Source organism: Spea bombifrons, chromosome 6 (assembly GCF_027358695.1).
Source record: "Spea bombifrons isolate aSpeBom1 chromosome 6, aSpeBom1.2.pri, whole genome shotgun sequence".
NCBI classification, from domain to species: domain Eukaryota; kingdom Metazoa; phylum Chordata; class Amphibia; order Anura; family Pelobatidae; genus Spea; species Spea bombifrons.
This window is the reverse complement of record NC_071092.1, coordinates 23,556,165-23,581,341: the sequence shown is the minus strand read 5'-3', so window position 1 is coordinate 23,581,341 and position 25,177 is coordinate 23,556,165. Positions and strand designations below refer to the sequence as shown.

Sequence of the window (25,177 nt, the reverse complement as noted above, 5' to 3'; positions counted from 1 at the left end):
TGAATACAACCAGCCAAGAAAAACAGTAAAGGTACATAAAAGAATCAAGCACTTACGTGACACAATTGGACGAGGACGCATGGAATGGACGGGGCTTAGTAACAAAGGCAAGCCGCTGATTGGCCGGAGAAAGACAGGCGATGAGATGGAGAGCTAAAGGCAGAAGTGGCCCTGAGAGAAGAATTACAGTATGGACAGACAGACAGTACAATAAAACAAAAAGAGGGAGTGAAACATGTAGTGGTCACCCTTAGCTCCACGCCTGAACCAGCCAAGTTATTAAACACAGCTTAAATGACTGGGTTACTATAACATGGCGTACACCATAGCTTTGACTAATCTCTGTTTCTATTGGAATTAAAATGAATAGACACATGAAAAAAGACATAGAGCTAAAGGGCTTCCAGACACAAATAACAAATTCTGGCGTTTTACCTTTCTCCACCCCACCTTATCCAAATGAAAAGGCTATACATATAAAACTAGAAAGGACACTTACTGGGTACTCTGTTGATGGCCTTCAGAGGTCGAAGGACACGCACAGTACGGATAGCAGAAAGGTTAATATTCTGGAGATCCAGGGAATATTCCACCATTCTAAAGTAAAATGAGAATATAGATAAATCATTAGGTGGAACAGATATGGATTATAGCTGAAAGAGAAGTTTAATCATGTCAAGGTAGATATATTTACCATCTTTAATATCCCTTCCAAAAGAATCATATTGGAGAAATGACAATATGAACACAATCGCTTGGAGACGCCTGGTGAGCAATGCTTCTAAGGGTCTCCAGGCCACCAAAAGAAACTCTGGATCGCGGGAGCTGCATTGCAACCCGACCACCTCCTTTCCAACCATGGTGCAATGTCAGCGGGACCACCCACCGACATCAGTAGACCTCCCAACTGTGGTTCGGATAGGGACAAAAGCATCTGAAATGAATACTGGCCCTAAGCAATAGATCAAAAGGGCAATCATAGCCTGTGTAAGGATAACACCTCAGCCCTTTTTTTCTTAATTATCTTGGACAGAAAGGAGTGTTATGGGTATAGTCTTCAGCCACCAAGATCAGACAGGCTGGGTCAGCAACAGGAGAGCACAGGCCGAAGCAAAATCAGAAGACTAGGAGCAGGTCAAACAAGCCGGGCCGGTTACTGGAGATGGCGGTAATAAGCCAATTCAGGAAACAAGGAGCAAGGTCAAACAGTCCAGGTCACAACTAGTATAAGAATAGTAAAAGTTCCATGTTTAAATAGGCAGCAGAAGCCAAGAACGAAGCACAGGAGGTCAGGCAGGGTCATACGAGGTCACAAATACGCATCACTCCTGTACGCACGTAGACGCCGGGGCAGCCTGCAGAGAGTAGAATCGGGGCCTCGTGGAACATATGGACAGGTTCTAACAGAGGAATTGTAATGCGTAACCTGGGTATATGCGATAGAGACCCGAACTTAGACTGAGTAGCGCTGTCGTAGAGATCTTTCTTGCCGCTGAAAGTTTAATTGCTCAAGGGATTAACCCTTCATATTCCCCCAATCACTAGCCGAGTGTAGGGGTAAAACAGAACTCTCTTTATTGAGGACAGCACACATGTATATATACAGCAAACATGATAGGATTAAAGGTATAATGCCATCAACCACCAAATTGCCACAATACAGTTCTATGGCCTGCAATGCCCACCCGACAAAGAGTCAGTATTTCGGGGTGATCCCAAGGGAGCAGTGTCAATCCTGGGGTACCAATCGAGAGCTCAGGGTCCGAAGATGTTATGATCCAAAAAGCGATGTGATTCGACGTCAGGACCCTGAGTGGCAGCGTCGGGAACAGTCCACGCGGTAGCCGGGCCAGAGTTCCATAGCCACGGCTGGGTCCATGGTTTTGGATTGGTATGTCCAAAATGCTCATATAGGTGTGATGGTCAGATGTCTTCTCAATGCTTTTGGTCATATAGAGTATTTGGCACTCTAGAGGTTAATGGATTAAAATGTCACGTTTGAGGCCAGTTGCATATTGGGATACATCTTCCTCTCAGCAGAAGAACAAAATTTAAGTGAAAATATTTTATTTCAAGTAACATTAAAACTGCCATACGGTGTTTTAAGAAAAGTTAACACAGCATATAGCGTGGGTATTTGTTTGACTATAAGAGTTCAAGAGGCTGTTTAACCCATTAGGGAATCGATGCCTCGCTATCCTTGGCAATAGCAATCTGTACCGCTATGAAAATGTATACTAAGTGGTACAACCTTTGATAAGGCTTTTCGTTTTGTTTTTTTAGGCAGGCTGGGTAGGGATTTTTGTGTTGAATGCAACCATCATAGCGTTCATGAACTAGCTCCTTCTATCTAGTTTTAAATGCTTTTTGATAACCCTCACAGTGTCTCCAATATTCTAATGGTGAGTGTTGATAGGAGAAGTGTATTTCTGTATCTCTCTTTTGGTGTGATTTTTTCCTGCTTTGAGTTTCACCTTATGAATTAAACATTACGTTTTATATACACACAACATATAAGAAGTTTTTATACTTTGCCGAGTAATGCCATGTTTACATTGCATTTAAGCTTACTTTGTAGCAAGTATATTACTGGATGAAAATTTATTTTTTGGACACCGACTATCTTTTGGTTTCTGATTGGTATAATATTAATTAATTAATACAGTATATGGAATTATGGTAGGGCACTTATGTAAAAAAAGCATGAACTGTACTTTACACAGAAAGAAGTGGGATTCTGCTAGACAATTTGTCTCCCCCACCTCTTGCTATGTTTATGTTTCTTAATCTGGAGTGCCATATTAAGTTAATTTTAACACTGTAAGGCAGGCTCCCACAATGTCTTGCTGTGTGGAAATGTTTGAATGGACTGGCTTCTGAAGATGCTCACCAGCAGGAAGCATCTACTTATACACAACAACAGAAACCAAAAGGGCGCTGCCAAGGATGCTAAAGATATGTTCAAGGAAGGTTTGTGCTGGCCATATCACTTGCTGTACATTCAGTATTTTAACTAGTAGAAGTGGTAACGTCAATTTTACTACTTAATCTCTTCACGAAAGCCTACTTCCATTAACACTGCAAATTGACAAGAAGCATCTGAATATTTTGTCAGCTAGAAGAGTTGTCTAAACATGAGCAACAATAAGAATGTAAATATATCTAAATTAGGTTTTCCCTTCTCTTGTCTCTGTCCCATTCCAAACCCTTAGTTCTTTACTAAGCATTCTCATGGGTGGTGTGGAAATAGCAATCCAACACGGGAAAATTGTTTTTCTCACCATGTATGTGGCCATGGTGGAACCAAATGTTGTTGCTTGCCCTGCATTAAAACACTTTACCTCTCTCTTTTTTTGTTCTTTATGATCTACCGTGCACATCAGACGGACCCAACGGGGCCACAAATAAAATATACTGTAATAAACATGTGAACAAATCTCTTCACAAAGTAGGTCGATCATAAAACTATTTTATTCAAGCTACACACAATTTTCACGTTGTAGAAGGTGGGCTAAATAACTGGATAGAGCTGGGTGAAAATAAAGCTTTACCTCGCTAATTTTGTGGCGATTGCTAGGAACACAGAACCCTGTGAAAGCAGGGAAAACACAGTTCACATTATCTTTTCTGGAAATGTTACGTGCTTTGTGACACATGGAGCAGAAAGTGCTAATTTGCACCTTTTGCACCTTTTTGGATATGGGTGAGCATGTCTTGCACACAAAGTAATTCATTTCCTTCTGCAAATTCATACATCTTACATACTGGTGGGTATTTTTAATATTTTGGGTTTTTTTTTACATGTGCTAGTCATGATCATGTGAAATGCATGTGTATGTGCTTCCTGCAAAGAAAATATTTAATTCCGTAAATGTAAATCTGAACATAACCAGGTTCTTGGCTACCAGCCCCACAGTAATACCATGCTCAGGTTTAATTGCGTTCTAGCATGTAAAGAGCAAACAGGAGAGAAAAAACGTACTGTATGTGCGTCGGTATCTGCCTGAGCATCCACAAGAGGGCTCTCCTTACTCTTAATATCTGCACTTTTTTATGCCCCCAAACACCTAATCATGCCAAAAAATATTAGAAAAAAATATTAGAAACCGGAGCTTTGTATCTCTATCTGTGGAGGTTTGTTCAACATCCTATTATGAAACCCGAAACAAATATTTAAAATCTGGAGAAGTTCTCTAGAAGCTTCACTGTAACTGAGACTGTGATACTGCTTACGATTTCCCCTTGAACCCTTCTCTCAAGCCTATGCATGATCTTTAACCTTCCAAACTTAGAATGTATTACCATAACCTATATCATTAAAGTACCCCATAGCTGGATTTTTCTAAGATGGGAATAGTCATCTTAAAAGTTTACCGTGTTGTACAAATACATCCAACCTCTGATTTGAACTACTTGTCTCATGGGTACACGCAAAACTATAGGTCATCCTTTTTAAGCCCAGACAAGGAAAACTTAGGTTCAGATGAGATCAATTAATTTATGGAATCCAGCAAAGCATATTAGGCAAAACAACTATAGTTAAATAATGTTCTGTTTTAATATGTTTTCTGATTATAGTTATGTACCCACCAATATATTAAAGCAGCACATACTAAAGGGGAATATGTTTTATTTCTAGTATCAGACTGAAAATATTACAAAAATATTCATATATTTGAAATAATATTCAGAGGTATTATGTTGTTTTCTTTTTCTAGTTTTTGCATAATTTAAGATGTACATTAGTCATTTGTGTGTGTTTTAGCTGTGTTATCTTCGCCTCATCAAAGATAAACATCTTATTATTATACTGCCTTGTAGTAAACAATAGAATACCTTAGTTTTAATCACCCATCCTTGTACCATGACCATAACATTCTGTGGAGGAAAGGGTTTATTTGTACAAGCAGGGCTTATTTAGCATTGCCATAAGGTTGAGCAGGCAAAATTCAAACTATCATATGACGCTGATGGCCAGGTCTGCATATAAAGAAAAAAACCCTCCACGTGACTAGGAAACCGACGGTCAATTATTATTCACCAACATGAACCATGTGTCCTATAAATACACCATTTCACTTAGAATGCCTAACAATGCTTGGCCGAGACACTGATTGATATTCCTTAAATAAATAAAAAATTGTAGCGTTCGTCAACTCATGTTTTACTCACATGATATAAAAAGTCTAGCAATAACTAAATGTCCTCAGCAGAGTATTTTAACCTTTGTACAGTCATCTGTATATAACCAAACCAGTATGTTGTGCCGGCAAATTTGCATCTGCAATTCATATTTTTAAACATACTACGACGGAAAGCATATTCCCTTCTCACTTGTACAAAGAACACAAATGCATTAAAAGTGCTCTTGACACCTCGCAGAACCCTTGTGATAAGTCTTTTGCTTCTTTATCTCTCATGGGGTGTCCTCTAGGGCCAGAGAGGAACTTAGTCTGCAATTACAGCCAATGAAGTTCCAGGTGTCTTGTTTCATTCTTCAAGCTGCCAGTACGTTCCCTCTCTGTAGTGGAGCATACCTGGGAAATCAGGCAGAAGCAGGTAGCGCTGATAACTGACCCAAACAGACAGCTCATTATGTCTGGATGAGAGCGGTTCCAGCTAGCAGAGGCCTTCTGACACTGCTTCCAGCATCCTCACTTGCCTCAAAAAGCAGATTACTTGAATTTCTTCGTTTTTTTAATCTCTCATTCTTTGCTTTTTTCCCTTTTTCCCAGACTTCTTAATCATTATTTATAGCTCTCTTTGTGATAGGTGCATATAATCAGAATGACACAACACTGCCTTCGTTTGATTTCAACAACTGTGTCTCATATTAACATAAAAACACACTGACACACACAATTTGAAAACTGATTTAAAAATAATTGTGATAGGACGAGGCGGACATTATTCAGACCAACATGGCCTGTAAATAATTTCTTGCGACAGGATCAGACATGAGGTCACTGTACGTAAACTAGGAATGACTGAACCTGTCTCAATTACTTATAGCACAAATGTCAAACAGATCTTTCTCCTGGAGGTTTAAGGTAACAGAGAGAAGCTGGACAGACGGTTCTAGGCAATTTATACAGAGACTAGCGTGGGATTTCAGTGTTATTCCTGCTGCCCAACAGAGAGAAAACCCTATATTTTATTGGAGATTTTGTAGTTAAAAGCCCGCAAACCAAAGATGTGGGCCAAATTGGCATTTTATGTTTTCTACTCTTTTTGTGTAATACAGATCACACAACTTTTAATTGCAGAAGTGGAATAAATAGCCTAACGCTGATTAAACACTAATTTGTTATAATTTTTTTTAATCTTTCATTTTCTTAGCAACAATACTTATTGAAATTATAATGCACAGGACATGACAATATTGAAAAGATAAAGCATAATCCGTGGAAACAAAAGAAAGGAATGAAAATAAAAATACATGGATTATTACGGTATCACAGACATTATCCGTAAGTGAAGAGGCATACAATACAATCCGTCCCAAGGCTCTGGCTAATTCATTGGCTGCACTGTACCAACCACTGTTTTATTATCCTTGACCTAAACACATTTTACCAATAATCCCATATTCTGTCATAGTTATTAATCATGTTTGTCAGTCTGAGGGAAGTGCAATCCCTGTCTTTTATAACTTCTATGATTGTCACAACCTTTGGTATGATTTTTTAAATGCTCTTTTTTAAGGTTTTTCATTTTATTTTATATTTTCTAGGTCTGGCATCATAACTACCTCCACAAAAGGAATAGCAAAAGACAGACCTTGGTAGGGATGAGCCTAGGGTTACTTGCTCCTGGGTGCAGGAATTCTTTGGTGCGTGCTACCCCTGCAACTAACACACACATACGTACTAATTCACTCTAACACCCACGCACATTAACCATAGCTAACACACTCACTCTAACACCATACACTAACAGTCACTCACACTGTTACTTTGTGCTAAGCCTATTAAAATTACTGCTCGCACACAGTGCAGACTACCATGTAGTACACTAAATGGCTGCTTTATTAGGCACACCTTGCTAGTACCGGGTTGGACCTTTTGCCTTCAGAACTGCCTTCATTCTTTGTGGCATACTTTCTACAAGGTGCTGGAAACATTCCTCAGAGATTTTAGTCCATATGGACATGATGGCATCACGCAGTTGCTGAAGATTAGTTGGCTGCACATCCATGATGCGAATCTTCCATTCCGCCACATCCCAAGGTGCTCTATTGGATTGAGATCCGGTGACTGTGGAGGCCATTGGAGTACAGTGAACTCATTATCATGTTCAAGAAACCAGTTTGAGACGATGTAAGCTTTGTGACATGGTGCATTATCCTGCTGGAAGTAGCCATCAGGAGATGGGTACACTGTGGTCATAAAGGGATGGACATGGTCAGCAACAATACTCAGATAGGCTGTCGTGTTGAAACGGTGCTCAATTGGTACTAAGGGGCCCAAAGTGTCCCATGAAAAGAGATGGTATTCTGCATACCTTGGTTGTAACAAGTAGTTATTTAAGCTACTGTTACTTGTTTATGTCATTTCTAACCAGTCTGCCCTTTCTCCTCTGACCTCTGACATCAACAAGGCATTTTCGCCCACACAACTACCACTTACTGGATATTTTCTCTTTTTCGGACCATTCTCTGTAAACCCTAGAGATGGTTGTGCATGAAAATCCCAGTAGATCAGAAGTTTCTGAAATACTTAGACCAGCCTGTCTGGCACCAACAACCATGCCATTCAATGTCACTTAAATCCCCATTCTGATGCTCGGTTTTAACTTCAGCAAGTTGTCTTGACCACGTCTACATGCCTAAATGCATTGAGTTGCTGCCATGTGATTGGCTGATTAGCTATTTGTGTTAACAATCAATTGAACAGGTGTACCTAATAAAGTGGCCAGTGAGTGTATATATAGATGGCTGCATTGGCCCAGACCAACTTAATTCACTGGACTACCACAGGAAAATCCTATGTACAGAAAGGTAGGCAAAACTAGTAGGGTACATATGTCAGATTTTTGTGTGGGCAGTGATGGTGAGCAAAGGGGTATGGAAACACAAAGAAGTAAGGATTAAAAAGTTTGATTTACAATGTTTTTTTTTAATTAAATAAATAAACAAATAAATAATCAGACCAATACAGAGGGACCCTTGTGTAATGAATGTTTATATTTGGACATAACAATTAGCTAACAAATTCTTACATTCTGAGCCAGATTTGCCAGTTGAATGCTGCAATGTAGTGTTGGTTGATGGACCAGTAAGTAGCAATAGACTTTATGGCAGCCTTTTTGCTAAAAGCACCAATGAAAGGGCATCAATGGTTTGATGCAAACAGCCCATATGACAAATGACCTGCTCTAGTGAGCATGATACAAGGTATAATAGTATGCTGGTTTTGTCTAATCTCTTTAGATCAGTGGTTCTTAACCTTGTTGGAGGTACTGACCCCCACCAGTTTCATATGCGCATTCACTGAACCCTTCTTAATTAGAAAAGTTAGTATGAAGGGATTAAAATATTAAGAAAGAAATCACACGACGTACCATCACGACAGTTACAATTCGACTACTGGGTGCACCAAATTCCCTGCAGCACAGATAGGCCGCCAAGCGATGTGGCGTTATCACCTGCAGCCAATGATGGACAAGCGGGGCGTGTCATCACGAATCATATGAGTCGGGTGTGTGTCTTGACCTCTGCCGAACCCACAAGATTGACTCACCGAACCCCTGGTGTTCGATCGAAACCCAGGTTAAGAACCACTGCTTTAGATATTAACTATGTAAATGTCACTTTTAGAGTGAAAAAATACTCTCTCTAATGATCAAATGCAAAACTAAAAAGGAGATTAAGCAGAAATTGCTACAGGGTTCAGCTGTGAGAGGTGACTGATCTACTCTATCACAGTTTAATTATTCCACATTTAATTTTAATAACGCTTGTTACCATCTAACAATTTCTATCATTGGATGAGGGTTATGTTTCAAAATATAAATATTTTTGCTGTCTATGATACTTTTGGGCTTAATTATTTTTAATAGTCATAATGAGTATAGTGACACAATTTATTGAATTACATACATCAAAGCCAGAGGGAATTCTGTTGTGGACTGACATATGATGAGAAATAATTTAGTATTATTAGTATAGTGGTTTGGTTTGTGGAACAGCCGCTAAGCACATGTGGCTAAAACATAATTTAATTTTCCAAAAATACTCAAACCAAGAATCTCTCTTGGATCTTCCCTGAAGGCTCTAGGTATCCCAGCTTATTACCAGGCTTTGGGGACAGGATTTGCATACCACATGCTAGCTTTCTAGGGCTAGCTGTCCACAACTCCCCAATTAGACTTTAAAGTTGAGGGAAATGTATTGTCAAAAGCTTTATTAATATTATTAATAGTTTAAAATGGGATCACATTGTAATTTAGATGCTACACACATTATAGTAGTAGCCAAAGCTAGAGAAACCATGAAGTGAAGGCAACTACAGCATCCTAGTACATCCGTGAGGGAATTCCCATTAAAGGAGGCATATTTCCACAATGCTTGAGTAGGAGAATGAATATTCATTAAAAGTATTTATTTAGTTTGCCAAGTAAACCTATGAATATCTGTATTGGGCCAGATAATAATGCCATCAAATGCATTAAGTTCTGGGGTAGACTCTCTCTGAACTACGTAAATATATATTAAGTGTGTGTGGACACACTTGGGATTATGTATAAAAACTGCCTCTTTAATTTCCCTGCTGCTCGAGCCATTGCATTGGTTGCTATGGTTATAAAACTAATTTACAAACATTTTACCAGAATCACCTGTTATTCCCGTGATCGCTTTTCTTCTTCACTTTTATTCTTAGTCTTTTTTTACAGTGCTATATAACAGTGTTATTGTTAAGAAAATTAAAGTTAAGCTCATTTCGTAGATCAACATATTTGCTGCAGAGTCAGGATTTCTAATGCACAAGTTTGTCTATGTAGACATTTGCTGCCCATCCAATAAACGGATAATTCTCTCTAAAGAAATCTCAGACTATGATCAGTTATATAGTTTGCTTATTTCTCTTTCTTAAAGCTTTCCTGCTCTCTGCAAAATCTTCTGTAACTTCCAATTATAGCTGGACTGAGTGAAGCAGACAGGGCTAATGTGAATGAATTATCTCTCGGCAACTCTCTCTGACTGTACGGTGCATGAGGATTCCATAGAACTGAAACACATAATCCAGAAAACTCGTTTTTCCTCCAGAGAGCCATCCATCAAAAATAATACAAATATTCTGTACTAAATTTGGTAGTGCACCCGCTCTAGCTAAAAACCAACGTATGGTTTAGAGAAACATGGCCACAGTTCATTACTGATGGAAAAATAGTCTGTTACCATTGCTCTCAACCCTGAAGTAGGTTAATAGAGTTCCTGTATCTGAAGTAGCAAAATAACTAAATGGTACTGACTACAAGATGCTATCAGACAGGATTGCCCTGCATTGCCATGAAAGGGTTAATCACAAGCGTATCATCAAAACTGCAAATAAGAACACTGTGGGGTTTTTTTCTAAAATACTGTAGATCTAATGTTTTTCTAAACAGTCGGTGAATGCCCTAAGTTTTAAATTCTTGCACATGCAATACATGAGAAGGAGAGGGGTTTTGTAGAAAGGGTAAGTAAGCTTTAGAGCCTGAATTATTTGAAAACCATTGCATTTTTGCTATTCCCTATTTTACTTTAAACTTAGTTTTTTCTTCCGCCACAGCTTTTTAAACGGGCAAGTGTCCAGTGCCCTTGCTAATATACAGTAAACATGTATCTGGCTGTTGGTGATAATCCTGGGGCTTCAGTTTAATAGTCCTATCCCAATAGTCTTTTTTATTGGTAAAGGCAATCAGCTTACCCCAGTTTTATTAAACCAGTAACCATAGATTAATTTAAACAAACACACATATTGTAGTTTTGACTTGAAGATAATCAATAAAGGGTCAGAAGAAGCGAGAAGGGTGCTGGGTTGTGTAGTGTGGAGCATTAGGAGCAGGAAGAGGGAGGTGGTTCTACCACTTTACAGATCTTTACACTTTACATACCCCATCTCCAGAAAGATATTGACACATTGGAGAGGGTTCAGAGGAGGGCTACAAACAGAGGTGGATCCTTTATATGGCACCTCCACAAACACACACAAAACAAAATTATGTTGGCAAGAATATCTACTTGAAAAAATTTGTAAACTGTATGTCAACTGAAAAAAAAAATATTAACTTATAAGTAAATTGAATAAATGTTATGCCTTTATAATAATAAATAACATTTCCTGAACAGATATGGCATAACCTCATCACCACACAGTGAGCCAGACCTTTCATATGGTAGGCCTCTGCCTCTAAAACAGCCTGCCTGTGCCTCTGCTGCCCTTTAGCAGACTCAGTGTCACCTCTGCCCCTGAAGCAGCCTGCCTGTGCCACCTCTGCCCCTGAAACAGCTTGCCTGTGCCACCTCTGCCCCTGAAACAGCTTGCCTGTGCCACCTCTGCCTCTCAAGCACTGTCTGTGCCAACTCTGCCACTCAGCCTGCCTGTGCCATGTATGCCCCTGAAAGAGCCTACCTGTGCCATCTCTGCCCCTGAAGCAGTCTGCCTATGCCAACTCTGCTGCTCAAACAGCCTGTGCCAACTCCGCCCTTGTCTAAAACTAGAGAGTCAGAGGCTTAGATGTAATGTACAGAAGTTCTACTTTACAGAGAGGGTGGTAGATAAATGGAACAGTCACCCAGCAGAAGTGGTGGAGGCTACTACAGTGAGGGAATTTAAACATACCTGGGATAAGCATAACGATTTCCTTACTATGGGACTGGACCAAGGACAGACTGGGGTTTGCATCCTTACATCAGGAAAAATGGGCGGACTAGATGGGCCAAATGGTTCTTATCTGTATGTTTCTATGTAAATGATCTTAGATCTCCACAGAGCTGAGCACAAACTATGGAGCTTGGCAGATCTGCTTGGGAAGATATGGGAATGACCACTAAATTAATAGGTAGGAAAAGCCATTATGCATCTTGATAGATACCTCCCAACAATTAAAACATCTGTTTTAGATGGATAACTGCTTTATTTATTTTATTTTAGTTTTGGTTTATAAATGTGTTTTATCTACACAACATAATGTGTAAACACATATTATTTTATTTTTAATGCACTTTTTGTTGGTAAGTGCTTCTGTACATTACACGTTAACACAATGTTACGTTTGACTACAGTCTTGAAGTCTTCATTATCTGCAGATATCAGCAGGATGTAATTCTTAGAAATCAGACACATAACTTGTCCTGATCGGTCAGGAAGCTCGCAATAATTAGCATTGTTCTAACGACAATGCGCACGGAATCCATTCTGACATCTGGTGGACCCAGCTCAGCAGCTCACGTCAAAGCCATTTAGTCTCTCCACTGTCTTGTCACTTTTGTAAAGAGTTTGTTAATGAAGGAATGTACAGAGATGAAGTGGAAAAACCATGGGGGCCACATGCAGTATGCTTGGAAGATGTTTGTTATTGCTACAATACATTTAACAGATAATATAATGACAAGAACAGAATAGGCCATCCCGTCAAATTGTATTAAAATTCTGTATGTATAATTACAAAATTAAACTTAAAATGACTAAGTAGATACATTTTCAGATCAGGAGTGGTCCTAAGCAGATGCCTACCCTACTGATTCTAGTGCCAGAATTTGTGGAACCTTTAGGGAATTTTTTTTTCCATAAGTTTGGCCAACCATGTGTCCCTTTTTCATTTTAAGTGTATCCACACAAAAGTTATACTGTTATATAAGAACAGATACGGCTTCCTTTTGATAACACTTTTAGATGTATAGTCCAGTATTTAGTATGATTAATATATATTGAAAAAACTAAAATATTTTGAAAATATATTGTGACTATTGAGTTGATTTTGGAAATATACCTCCACAATGTGTGTGTGTGTGTGATTTCTGCCTGCGTTGGCTTTCTGAGTATAAACAAGACATGTCCTGTTTGTGTCTTTGTGGGGGGGGTGGCGATGATAAAGGGCCTTTTTTGCTTGGTGCGCTACTTGGTTAGCGACTGGCCCCACACCAATAAATGTTAGCCATAAAATTAGTTTTCTGTGCTTTTTTTCTAGCAATTCTTCCTTGTTGCTTAGGGTTTTTTGCACAGGTTATGTGCAACTGCAAGGAAATTTACCAAACATTATTTAGCTACATCTCTAGATTACAGAAATACCTCACATGTATAGGCTTTTTAAGGTATTTGAAAGTTGCAGGGCCTATATCTATTTTGGGACTGTTAAATAGCCTCTCAGTTCAAAATATCCTCACAAAACTATATTTCTAAAGGCAGGCAACCCAGGGTATTTTAGTAGAAGCACTTGTACACTTGGTTCTCAACGCCTGATATTTGTTATGTGTGGTAACTGCCTCATTTAAATTGTACAGCGCTGCGTAATTTGTTGACGCTTAATAAATAAAAGATAATAATAATAATTTCTAACGACAGGATACTCTACAATCCTCTGAAGAGTGGCCTTGTGAGGATATGGGACTAGCCATCATGTGCACAGGATGGTGCAAGCTGCCCTAGACAGTCTTGCGTTGTAGGTGAAGTAGGCACGGCTAACTGATGTTCCTCTGCCCTGAGAAAGAGGAAGTTGACCTAGAGACCTGAGGAAGGAGATATGAAGAATTCTCAAGTATATGCATGGGTCCAGATTTTCTAAAAACACAGGCACACTGTGCCGAACAGCCTGAGGTGAAAGCTGCAGGAGCGGCGGCGAGCGGGAGGTGGGATGTATGTATATGTGTTTGTATATATGTGTATATATGTATATATATGTAAGCATTGATGTTTACTTGTGTGTGAGCATTGAAGTGCACTTCTGTGTGTGAGCATGCATGTGCATTTGTGTGTGTGAACATGCATGTGTACTTGTGTGTGTGAACATGCATGTACTTGTGTCTGAGCATGGATGTGTAATTATGTATGTGTAGGTGTTTGTGAGCATGTATGTGTAAGTGGGATGAGATGGAGTATGTGTTAGTGAGTATGAGTAAGTGTGTCTAATTTGTGTAACATTTGTGTTTACATTTGTTGTATGTTGGAAAGGGGACGCAAGGGACAAAGTAGGCACAGACAACTTGTTTAGGGGCAATGATGGCACAGACTAGCTGTTGAAGTTGGGAGCCCCAGGGTAATTTTTGCAACAGGGCCCCGTGGTTTCTAGTTACGCCCCTGTTTCTATCTGCTATATGTTTTATTTATTACATATTTCAGAGGTTCGGGTGATATTTGTAATCCTACCTGCCATAAAATTCATAAAATGGTGGGGACATCATAGTCTTAAAACTTGTATAAGAAAATGATACAAACATTTAAAAAAATGTTTTAAATATTGTGATGTTTTCCTTTTTGAAACAATTTTACTTTTTGTATATCGTTTAGTTTCATGCAACTGCATTGTAGCCATTTGTATGTGTACTTGCTCTGTTACCTTAGCTCAATCTACTAGACAAACAATCTGACTCCTAATCATACTACCTGTAGTTAACAATAGAATTGTTCAGTCTCAATCACCCAGCTGGACACTCTGACTAATGAAGGCCTATGGAAGAACTTCATTATCATTGCCATAAAAAATCAACTCAGTGTAGTGTCTGAAAAGGGAAAATCGCCATAAATATCACATAAACAACAATGGCAGCCTCCAGCTCTGCAGACAAAGGATGTTTATTAAAACATGAGATAAGAAGAGGTTTTTGTCAATGTTATATTTCATTGTATATATATATATATGTATCTGTATCTTGTATTTATTAAGCGCCAACAAATTACGTAACACTGTAATAGGTGGGGCAGTTAACACACATAACAAATATACATTATTACATACAGACACACCGGGAGTTGAGAACCCTGCCAGTGAGCTTGCCAGGGAGGTAGCACAAAGTATTGACTAAAAGGGTGGCAACTTTTTTTGAATAAACCTGTGTTTTTAATTGTTTGCAATTCATGAGAGTATTTTTGTATATTGTTGGAAGAAAAGTTTAAAAGGTTAAACAATAAAGACAAATTTTTACAGCGGTCTTTGTTCATATGTATAATGTATAAAGTGACAAGACGATATCTTAAGATTTTGTTTTCCATGGGATTCCCCATTTAAAAAGATAGGAAGTTAGGAAAGGAAATGTGTATGCTGGTAAATGCGCAAGAACAAGGAAGAATCCAATAGCAAGAGTGATATATGCCCATAGAAATGTATTACCACCATGAAGGACTTAACTTTGCTAAAAACAATATGATTATGCACTAAATCTTATTATTTAAAAAAATAAAGATCAAGCAGCTTGGGCTTTGTCTAAAATAGTGTATGCCCTTTAAAGGCTGCACTGACCTTGGACTGGCAAGCTAACTTTGCAAAATTGTAAAAGCTGACAAGCCTTCCATGTTTTTACTGGCTGCTTTACAGAGTGGGTTAGAGAAAGATTTGCTCAGGGAATCAGCACTTTTCGAGCCAATAACCCTATTCTTAAAGACTCTAATTAGCACTAATGAGCGGCAGGGGAAGCGGTATGATGTGGCTGGGAGAACAGACTCAGACACAGTGATGCAGCAGAAACCCCTGGAGTGCCAGCATACAGGTAGATTTCCTTGAGGTGTTTAGTTGGGGAGGTTAAGACCCTGTGCTCACTCACCACAAATGGCTGTGTCACAAAAACCAAAAATTAAAGTCATTAATTAATTCAGAGTTGGGATTGTTTTCCGCCCGCAGTTCTAGGTGATGATGCTGGCGGAGATGTTTCCATAGCAACTAAAATATTTTTAGTGACAAAAAATGTGAACCGTTGAAATGCGTGGGGGGTTGGGGGAGATGGAGCTTCCCTCGATCACACAGTGAGAAATATTGGTTTACTTGTATGGTCTGTTTTCCATGTTAGCATCTGCTAAAATGTCCGCATGCCTGCTTGCCTAACTGCTTGCATAAAATAAACGTGTCTGTCTGCCACGTTCTGATGCCTTTGTGTTTGAGAATGTAATTCTTTGCAAGCTGGGATATCTTTTAACCTTCAGGGAAATTGCTGGCCTTCTAGCTCCAAAAGAGCTAATGAGCCAATGTGAAAATGATTCACCATCTAACCTGTGGCCTCAGAGTCTCATATATATCAGCTGTGTATAATGCTAGGCTGGATTAGCTGTCACAAGTGGCACAGCAGCCAGTCTCCTCTTTTGTTAATGATGAGCCAGCATGTGATGTGATGGAATTTTGTAAAGAGCTATGCTCTTGTTATTGCTTCTCTACTACACCTGTATGACCAAATATACAGAATGTGTGTGTATATCTATCTATCTATCTATCTATCTATCTATCTATCTATATATATATACACACACACTATACACACTATAAAGCACTCTTTCAGGGGGTTGGGAGAAGCTGCTGGGGCAAATTTATTCTAGAGCTGTGATAAGGTAACAGTTCTATGGTCCTGTATAATGTCCTGTTTCAGCTCTCACCTGTGAGATGGACAGGAACTTGGGTCTTAAGAGCTTGACTTAAGGACTTAAGTAATAAAACTGACATTTTTGGAACGGACTATGTGTGCTATGTGGAAATGCGACCGAGAAGAAAGGGCCTTCAAGTTCCAGCTAAGGATGTAGCAATATCACTAAATATATACAGTCAGCTAGGATGACAGGGAAGAAGGAGGAATATAATAAAGAAAATGTATTTAACTGTATTGTCCCAAGAGAAGATGATATCTTTAGTAAAAGGTGATACATCTTTTTTTCAATGTTGCCCCAATAAAAGGTATCAACTACTGATATAGCACCTAGAGATGGCACTATGTAAATAGTTGAAGTGGAATCAGCCACAATAACCCTACAGGCATTGGAACCTTGCCAGCAACCAATACACTTAAAGAAATCCCAGGCAATGGAGTGCTGACCTTGGCCTGACCCAGGACCTGCCACCACAGCTACCCTCTTCTCTTCCAAGTGCTGAGTGTCTTATCCCAGAGCTCTGACTCTAGGGAGACTGTGTCAGGAGACCTACAGAGTAAGCATAGCACAAGGAGCATAATCCCCTTAACCCTGAAAATAAATCTCTGTTTATGTATATTTTTGTTGATCTGATTATTCTTGCAAATGACACTAGAAAAAGATAGCAAAAAGTTTTTGTCACTATTGCAAGAAACAAAGCGTTGACTATAGCAACCAGAAGTCCTATAGGGTAATTAAAATAGACATATAGGGCCCTCATAACTAAGACAAAGATCATAAAAATGTGGTTGTTAATTGGTAGCGATAACTGGAAGGAGGTCATGGATAAATGATGGATAGGTAATAAAGGCTTCCTGGGGGAACAATAATTTGATGGACAAGATGAACACATAATTGTCTGTCTCACCTGCCTATATTCATTGGTCGGATTAAATGTGATAGTATTATTGTCTAGATGGAACTATACTAGCTGTGATTCCCTGAGCATCGGGGGATGTTTCAAAGTCATGGGAAGAAGAGGGTATCATCCCCCCAAGATATAATAACTGCACAATTTAAGTTAACTAACGTCAGACATAAACATTATTTTTTATGAACTGTATAACAAGTAATGTATGACAAAAAATGTGATAGAACCTTTATATGCAAAGCACAGGTCCATTCATATATAACACAACTGGATCCATATCTAACTTACCATCTAGATTGTGAAATAGTTTTATGATTCTGATGGTAATTCCCATTCAAATGATACCCTACTGTTTTACCCATAATGATAGAAAAGCAGGGTCTATTTTTAGCAATATAGCTACTTGGACAAATCGTAGCATAGCCACGACTCCCTAAATCATGGTGCCCCTCTCTAGTTATTTCAATGTTGGAATGCATGCAATAATTTGGTCAGAGTCTGGACATGTTGAGAATAACATGGGTAAAATCACTATTCTCCTAGGCCTGGACTCTACAAAGGAGCTCAAATACTACATATATGTTTTTCAAAATGGTTGCTCATCTAGAAATGCAATGGCTGACTTGTACCAAGCAATTCTATTTAAGTTAATTTAAAAGGTTTTATGCCATACTGATCATGTCTTGTAAAAATTCTTAAATTGGCCGTGGGGGGCCATTTAGGTCAGTTTGAGGATTAAGAAACCCAAAATATAGGTTCCTTTAGATGAGAAATATCTTTAAAGATGCATTAGAAAGAAAAAAAAAACTCTTATGTAAAAATGGTCAGATTAACTGTGCATTTTGTAGAGCCAAAGCACTGAGCTTTTTTTTACTGCTAGTGTTGTCTAGTAATAAGGGGACTTAAGCTATAGGGAGGAATCATGTATTGGGACTCACAGCTGTGTGTTGACCTCTGGAATCATTCATGCCAGATAGCAAGGACTCAGCAGTGCTGGGTTTTTGAACAGGATGACAATTTTGTAATTGTGGAAGTAAGACTTCTATATTTATCCATACACATAATATATTTGATATGTTCATTGTTATATGGTCTTCAATGATCAGGATGATTTTAATTACCTCTATATATACATTAAGTGGTAAAGAAGAGTGAGAAGAAAGGGGGGATCAAAAAGTAAAGGAGAGATATTAGCAAAAGAGGGAGAGAGCTGGGGAGAAGTACGTGTCAAACGAAGAAACATAAGGAAAAGGCAGAGGCCAAGAGAAAAGAACGATAAGGAGAGAAAAGAAAGAGGGCAAAGAGAGAAAAAGGGTGAAAGGAAGGGTGTGGGGGGAAATACATTAAAACCAAAGGGGGGCTGGCTGGGACATCAATACACAGGGGGAAAAACAAACAAACAGCAAACCAGTGTGGAAAGCATTTTGGATGTGTTTAGGGGTAGGTGTGGCAGAACCTGTCCTGGTGTGTGTGTGTTTGGCTGTCTGTGTGGCAGAGCCTGTCCTGGTGTGTGTGGGTGTCAGTGTGGCAGAGCCTGTCCTGGTGTGTGTGTGTTTGGGGGTAGGTGTGGCAGAACCTGTCCTGGTGTGTGTGTGTTTGGTTGTCTGTGTGGCAGAGCCTGTCCTGGTGTGTGTGTGTGTGTGTGTGTGTGTTTGGGTGTCGGTGTGGCAGAGCCTGTCCTGGTGTGTGTGTGTGTGTGGGTGTTGATTTGGCAGGGCCTGTTCTGGTGTGTGTGTGTTTGGGGGTAGGTGTGGCAGAGCCTGTCCTGGTGTGTGTGTGTGTGGGTGTTGATTTGGCAGGGCCTGTTCTGGTGTGTGTGTATGGCTGTCTGTGTGGCAGAGCCTGTCCTGGTGTGTGTGTGTTTGGGTGTCGGTGTGGCAGAGCCTGTACTGGTGTGTGTGTCTGGGTGTCGGTGTGGCAGAGCCTGTCCTGGTGTGTGTATGTTTGGGTGTCGGTGTGGCAGAGCCTGTCCTGGTGCGTGTGTCTGGGTGTCAGTGTGGCAGTGCCTGTCCTGGTATCTATGTGGTGTCGGTGTTGCAGAGCCTGTACTGGTGTCAGGGCGGGCTGTTTGGGGACAAAATTGGCTCATGCTGGGCTGTTTGGGGACAAAGTTGGCTCACTCTCGACTGTAATTTGTTAATGTTATCTTGGTGCTGGTCGGGTTCTATGTGGGCAGTGTGGACACCAGGGCTGGTGAGCTGCATCCTGTGAGCTATGCTGTAATTTAGGGGCTTTTATCTATACTGTTAATGTTTAGTTGTTATGTGATTTCCAGTTGATCTGTACCTGTATAGCTGGTTTGTGTGTCATTCTGTTGATCTGTATCTGCTTTGCAATGCTTCCATACATTATTTATGTATACCTGCAAATACAGGGTTTATATTTCTTATTCTGTTGTGTTGTTTATTTGATCTATACCTGAACTACAGGGTGTAAGTAAAAGAGCGGTATGGTTTAGTGAATGAGGGGACAAAGGGATGATTACAGGGGAGATGACCTCTCAATGTCATGGTGCAGTCAGAAGGACTGACTCTCACTGTCTTCCCCTGATCTGCAGTCAGTGTGGCAAATATATTTTTTTTGGTGTGGTAGCGGAGGGAGTGATTGCATGCAAGGGAGCATTGAGCGGGGCCCAAGAAAATGCTTGGGTAGGGTCCAATTTTTTCACTATAAAATATATTGGCAACAGGGTCTAATATTTATATATAAATTGGCAGCAGGGGCAAATATGTATATATGTTTTAGCAGCAGGGTTTAATATTTATATATATTGGCAGCAGGGTTTAATATTTATATATATATTGGCAGCAGGGTCTAATATTAATATATACCGGCAGCAGGGTATAATATAAGTATATATCCGCAGCAGGGGCTCATAATAATATATATCCGCAGCAGGGGCTAATATTAATATATATCGGAAGCAGGGTGTAATATTTCTATATATCGGCAGCAGGGTCTAATATTTATATATATATATTGGCAGCAGGGGCTAATATTAAAGAATGAAAAATAACTGCCAGTTCAGCTGTTATTTTAAAATCATATTTCAATCACTTCAAAAGTACATATGATGTAGTTAAAAATGCATGTCTAACGCATATATATATATATATATATATATATCATATGTACCTATCCCCAGCCTTTATGCTATATAGATTGCATCACATACTTCAATTTCTTTTATTCTTCAGTACCTGTGAATCTGAATATTTTTGTACATCTTCAATTGAACCTGTACATGCTTTCCATCTCCCCCCATGCAGCGAGCGAGGGGTAGTAACCAATCACAATGCAGGGGGTTAATTGTGGAAACATGCGTTGCAGTAATGTCTTTCTGTATATATCATCATGGCATTGCATGTGACAACTCCTAGCTGTGTGCCTCTATGCATGTTGCTCTGAGCCAGCGCTTTTCAGTGTGCACATGGCATTTATCTAAATGAATATTGTCAGGGGCGAAAATATAAAAAACAGATGGAATAATCAGAAAATAAAGCTTGCAGGTAATAAAACCCAAGTAATCCCAATGTGTTCAAAGGAACCTTGACTTGGCGTAGAATGATTTCTAACCATGGATGTTTAACTGTTTTGCTGCCTACTGAGGCAACAGCCAACAGCATGACTCTTTTTGATAGTGTTTTTTACATTTCCATTGCTAGAAGGCGTAGGATATAATGGATCTCATGTCAAAATAAAAATATTCTGCTGAAGAACCGAAAAAATCATTGTGATGTCTGAGATAAATTTATTGAGGACAGATATACGCAAATGTGGCACATGCTTTTTTTTAAAACAAATAGATGTTAATTATTTATGTCTTGTTGCTGGCAACTATAACACTTCTGCAAACCTAATAACTCTGGCTTTCAATTGGAGTCTCGGGTAATTCTACAGTCACATTGTCTACAATCTAGAACATACTTTTTCATAATGATTTGATGATATCCAAGCATGCCATTTGGGGTTCTTTCGCTTTTATATTACAGCTGAAATTCCTATTTTAATATAGGTGACAATTTGAAATATTTTGACCCCATTACAAACTGTTTTTCTCAGGGGACGCTTATTAAAATTAAATAGTCATTACAGTAAAACTCCTGTGACGGATTATTAAAAAGTTAGTAGTTAAAGAGTCTCATCATCAATAAACCATAAAAACTGTGTTGGCACTGGTCCAAAGACCAGTCACACTTCATTAGGTTAAATCACAAAACTTTTTCTTTTCCTGCTTTAACTTGCTGAAGTTTTTAGGAAAGAATAGAATCAGAAGTCTTCAATTAAAAGAAACAGAGGGGTTTGTTAATCTTAGCATAAGAAAAAGCCCAGACGTGCTGCTCTCCTAAAGCTGCAAGCAAGTCCTGCTACATCATTAGCCTAATCTCTTCCACTTCTCCCATAGATTTAGCAGCTGTGTGTCTTCATCCCACTGACTTGTCGAGAGAGTTGTCACTAGGAGGAATAATGACTCTGACCCTTCATTCCTTCTGTTACTCAGATACATCTGCTGTGATTCTTATACTCTCGCTAACACCTTTTTCAGGCTATTTTATGTTCCAGCACATGTTTTTAAATCAGCATTTTAAATATTTTTTTATTAATATCTGGGTTTTTTCAATGTTAATAATTAATCCACTAGACAATGTCACAACTTGTGAACTGTCTAAATTAGCAGTTCACACAGCCCAGGTGTATGGGGTCCATACATAGTCCCACCCCAGTGCATTCTCTCAATATTGAGAAATTGTTTTCAGGGAGACGTGCAACATGGGGGATGTGTTTTTTTTAAAAAATATTGGAGACCCTGAGGAAGGAGCTTATTTTTTTAATAAAGAGGAGCCTTAGGGAGGATAGGTGGGTTTTTTCCTTAACATGTGGGGTCTTGAGACACAGAGAAAGCTTGGACATTTCTAGTGATGACCCTGTTAGACTAAATGCTTAAACTACTACACATTTTGGCTTCAGATCAAGGTTTTACCTGTGAAAGATTGATACAATTCTAAACATAGAAACATATAATTTTACAGGAGATAACAACTATTTGGGACATCTAGTCTGCAATATAAAGACTCTAATCCTAATCAGTCTTTGGTCTTGATGTCATGTTCCACACTCCACAGCCGATTCTTTTTTTTACTGCATTTCATTAAATAAATATCCAAATTGAAAATATACCTGCCAAGCTATATAGCGGAAGAACTGCCAAGGCAGAGAATTCCTATTATGAGCAAGCTTTTCATTCAACCTGTATAAGTGTAGAGCCTGTTAGAATTCTCATGTTGGCTGGATGTGGCCTGAATATCCCTATGAGCCCTTTACAAGTTATTTTTTTCTTGTCCTCAGCACTACTTATATCTATTAAATCCTGCAGACTTCAGAGCACTGGTTAGACAGCATACAGAAATAAGAAACTTGTTGCCATTAAATGCCATGAGCAGGGCGCAGATTTATGGCAATGTTTTTGGACATGCCCAGAAACCCAGACATTTTGTAAGGAGATGAAACATCACTTGGAAAACCATGCGTGGGGTCTTTCCCCTTATAGCTAGGGTTAGACATCAACCCTCTAGCAAGATTATGCAGCTGAGATTATCTGTGGCTTGGAAAACAATCGCGTATAGATGGATAGATCACTTCCATCCACCCTACCAATGGGCCATCTCAAACAATAATCATATTAAAACATTTCATGCTAACAAAACCCAAAGGTATACTGTGTATCACATTATGTGCAAATCGTACAAGAGCAATGGAAAATAAGTGGATACTAACATCACATCGCATGTACGGCTTGTGGCAACTAATATACCCTAGAGTCATTTAAAATGTATAGGCTGGTGCTGTTATCATGTAACTCATGTTGGGAAGTACGTACGGGTCTCCATGGCGCATATGTAAGAGGTTATACAAAGGAGATCATTGTTGTGGGAGATTGTGCCATGTAATCATGGATTTTTTTCCCCCGGGTCAAATTTTCTATAGCAACTGAGAGATTAGGTGATGGCTTCCGATTTTATACTGATGGAATCATAGTAGTATTGGCTGTGTCGCAAATGGGATATACATCATACAAATAAAATCTAATCGATTGGATTAAGTCATTTTCATTCTACTACACAAGGTGAAAGACCACTATTTGTTCAACATCTTTGCTCGGTTAACTTTTCACTCAATTCTCTCTTAAAGCAACATTTAAGTGGGCTTCCTTTGTATTGGGGTATTTCAAGCAAACATCAATATAAACCCTTATCTCTATTTTCATGATTTTTTTTTCTGGAAGGGGAAATTTTATTGAACTATATTAAATGTTTAGTTTTAAATTACAATGATCTGTGAAGCCGGTAAATTCAATAAAACGTAACTCACGCTTAACAAATCTAGGATGGATATGGTGCAAAACCAACTGAACATGAGTAGAGGAGGGAGTTTCAAGTTCTTTATATTATTCTTTACACAGCTGGCTTTTATAAGAAGAATTGAAATTTAGGACTATGAGACATTTATGGCATAAAACATATCCTAGGTGCAAAACGACTTCTGCTAAGTATTTCATGTCCCTCTGGCAGAAAAGAGGTTAAATACATATTCAGTAATAATCTCATAGTACACAAAGAGATGCTCTGCATATTTATATTGCACAAAATGCATGTTTAATTAAAGGGTGATTTATTTCTTGTGTTCTTTTGACTCACATCCGGAAATTTCTGTTTATCACACTCCCTGTTCCTTTGTGTGTATCCTCCTGTTACAAGAAACGCTGCCTTTACTGAAAGAAATTGCACAGGTGAGGAAAGAGATAGGGAAAACCGGAACCGACAAAGAGTCGGAGGCTTTGACAAATAAAACCTCATTAGAACAGCGGTGTGTTACAGCTCACACACCAGGTACTGCTACAGTCTGCCTTGCATTTGAACCTCCAGAATCATTAAATGGGCTATTTTTTTCCTATACTGTATAAATACAATTAAAATGATCTGGGCTTAAATATTTCAAAACCAATATGGGGATAAAATAACAGTGATTTGCATTTCATGTTATATTTCATGAATACATTTTTGTACTAACCTTTCAGAACAGATCTGGGAAGGGGGAACACCTGGGAAGAACTACATGGCTGGGGCTGGATTGGGCAAATCCGCTTCTTTTAGTTGGGGGGGGTGCAAATTAAAATGTGAGGATCTTTAGTTGGTGGGAAGTATATTTAGGGCAGGGGCAGATTAATAATAGGGGAAATGGGACAGCTGGTTACCTGGTGGCCCCCATTTGCAGCAGTGTAATTTATGTATGTGTCTGCGTTGCACAGCATGCATGCAGAACTTCTTGTGATAGGTGATGTGGAAGCCCAGATAGGGACCCGCTTGGTGCATGGGGCCCCCTCCTGACTCCATTATGAGTCAGTTTCCCTCTTCCTACTTCCTATCACGTGACATGATCCGCCTGTAAGAAGCTCCATTGTCGTACTCAGTAAGTGCTAACTGCATGGCTCTCTGTATGTAAGAAAAAGAATCATGGTTACTGTGTGAGGATCCCCCAGCCACCAGCCTGAAGCATCAGCAAGAGAGATACTCTTCCGGTAGGAGATGGGATCTATGTTTGTGGCAGTATGTGTGTGTGTGTGTGTGTGTGAAGGTGTTTATGTGGTGATATCGCTACAGGAATGCATGAAGATTTTATTGTACTTCTTGTTTCTGTGAATCAAATTGTTGTTACTGCTTAT

General features: G+C 39.2%; 1 protein-coding gene across 1 annotated transcript in view; it reads right to left on the bottom strand.

Annotated features, from left to right (window-relative positions):
- LOC128500911 (voltage-dependent T-type calcium channel subunit alpha-1I-like) overlaps positions 1 to 25,177 on the bottom strand; it is a 56,673-nt gene that overhangs the window by 28,664 nt on the left and 2,832 nt on the right. The window contains exon 3 of the mRNA XM_053470281.1: positions 500 to 597. Within this exon, the coding sequence (XP_053326256.1) occupies positions 500 to 597 (98 nt within the window). The remainder of the gene's footprint in view (positions 1 to 499; positions 598 to 25,177) is intronic.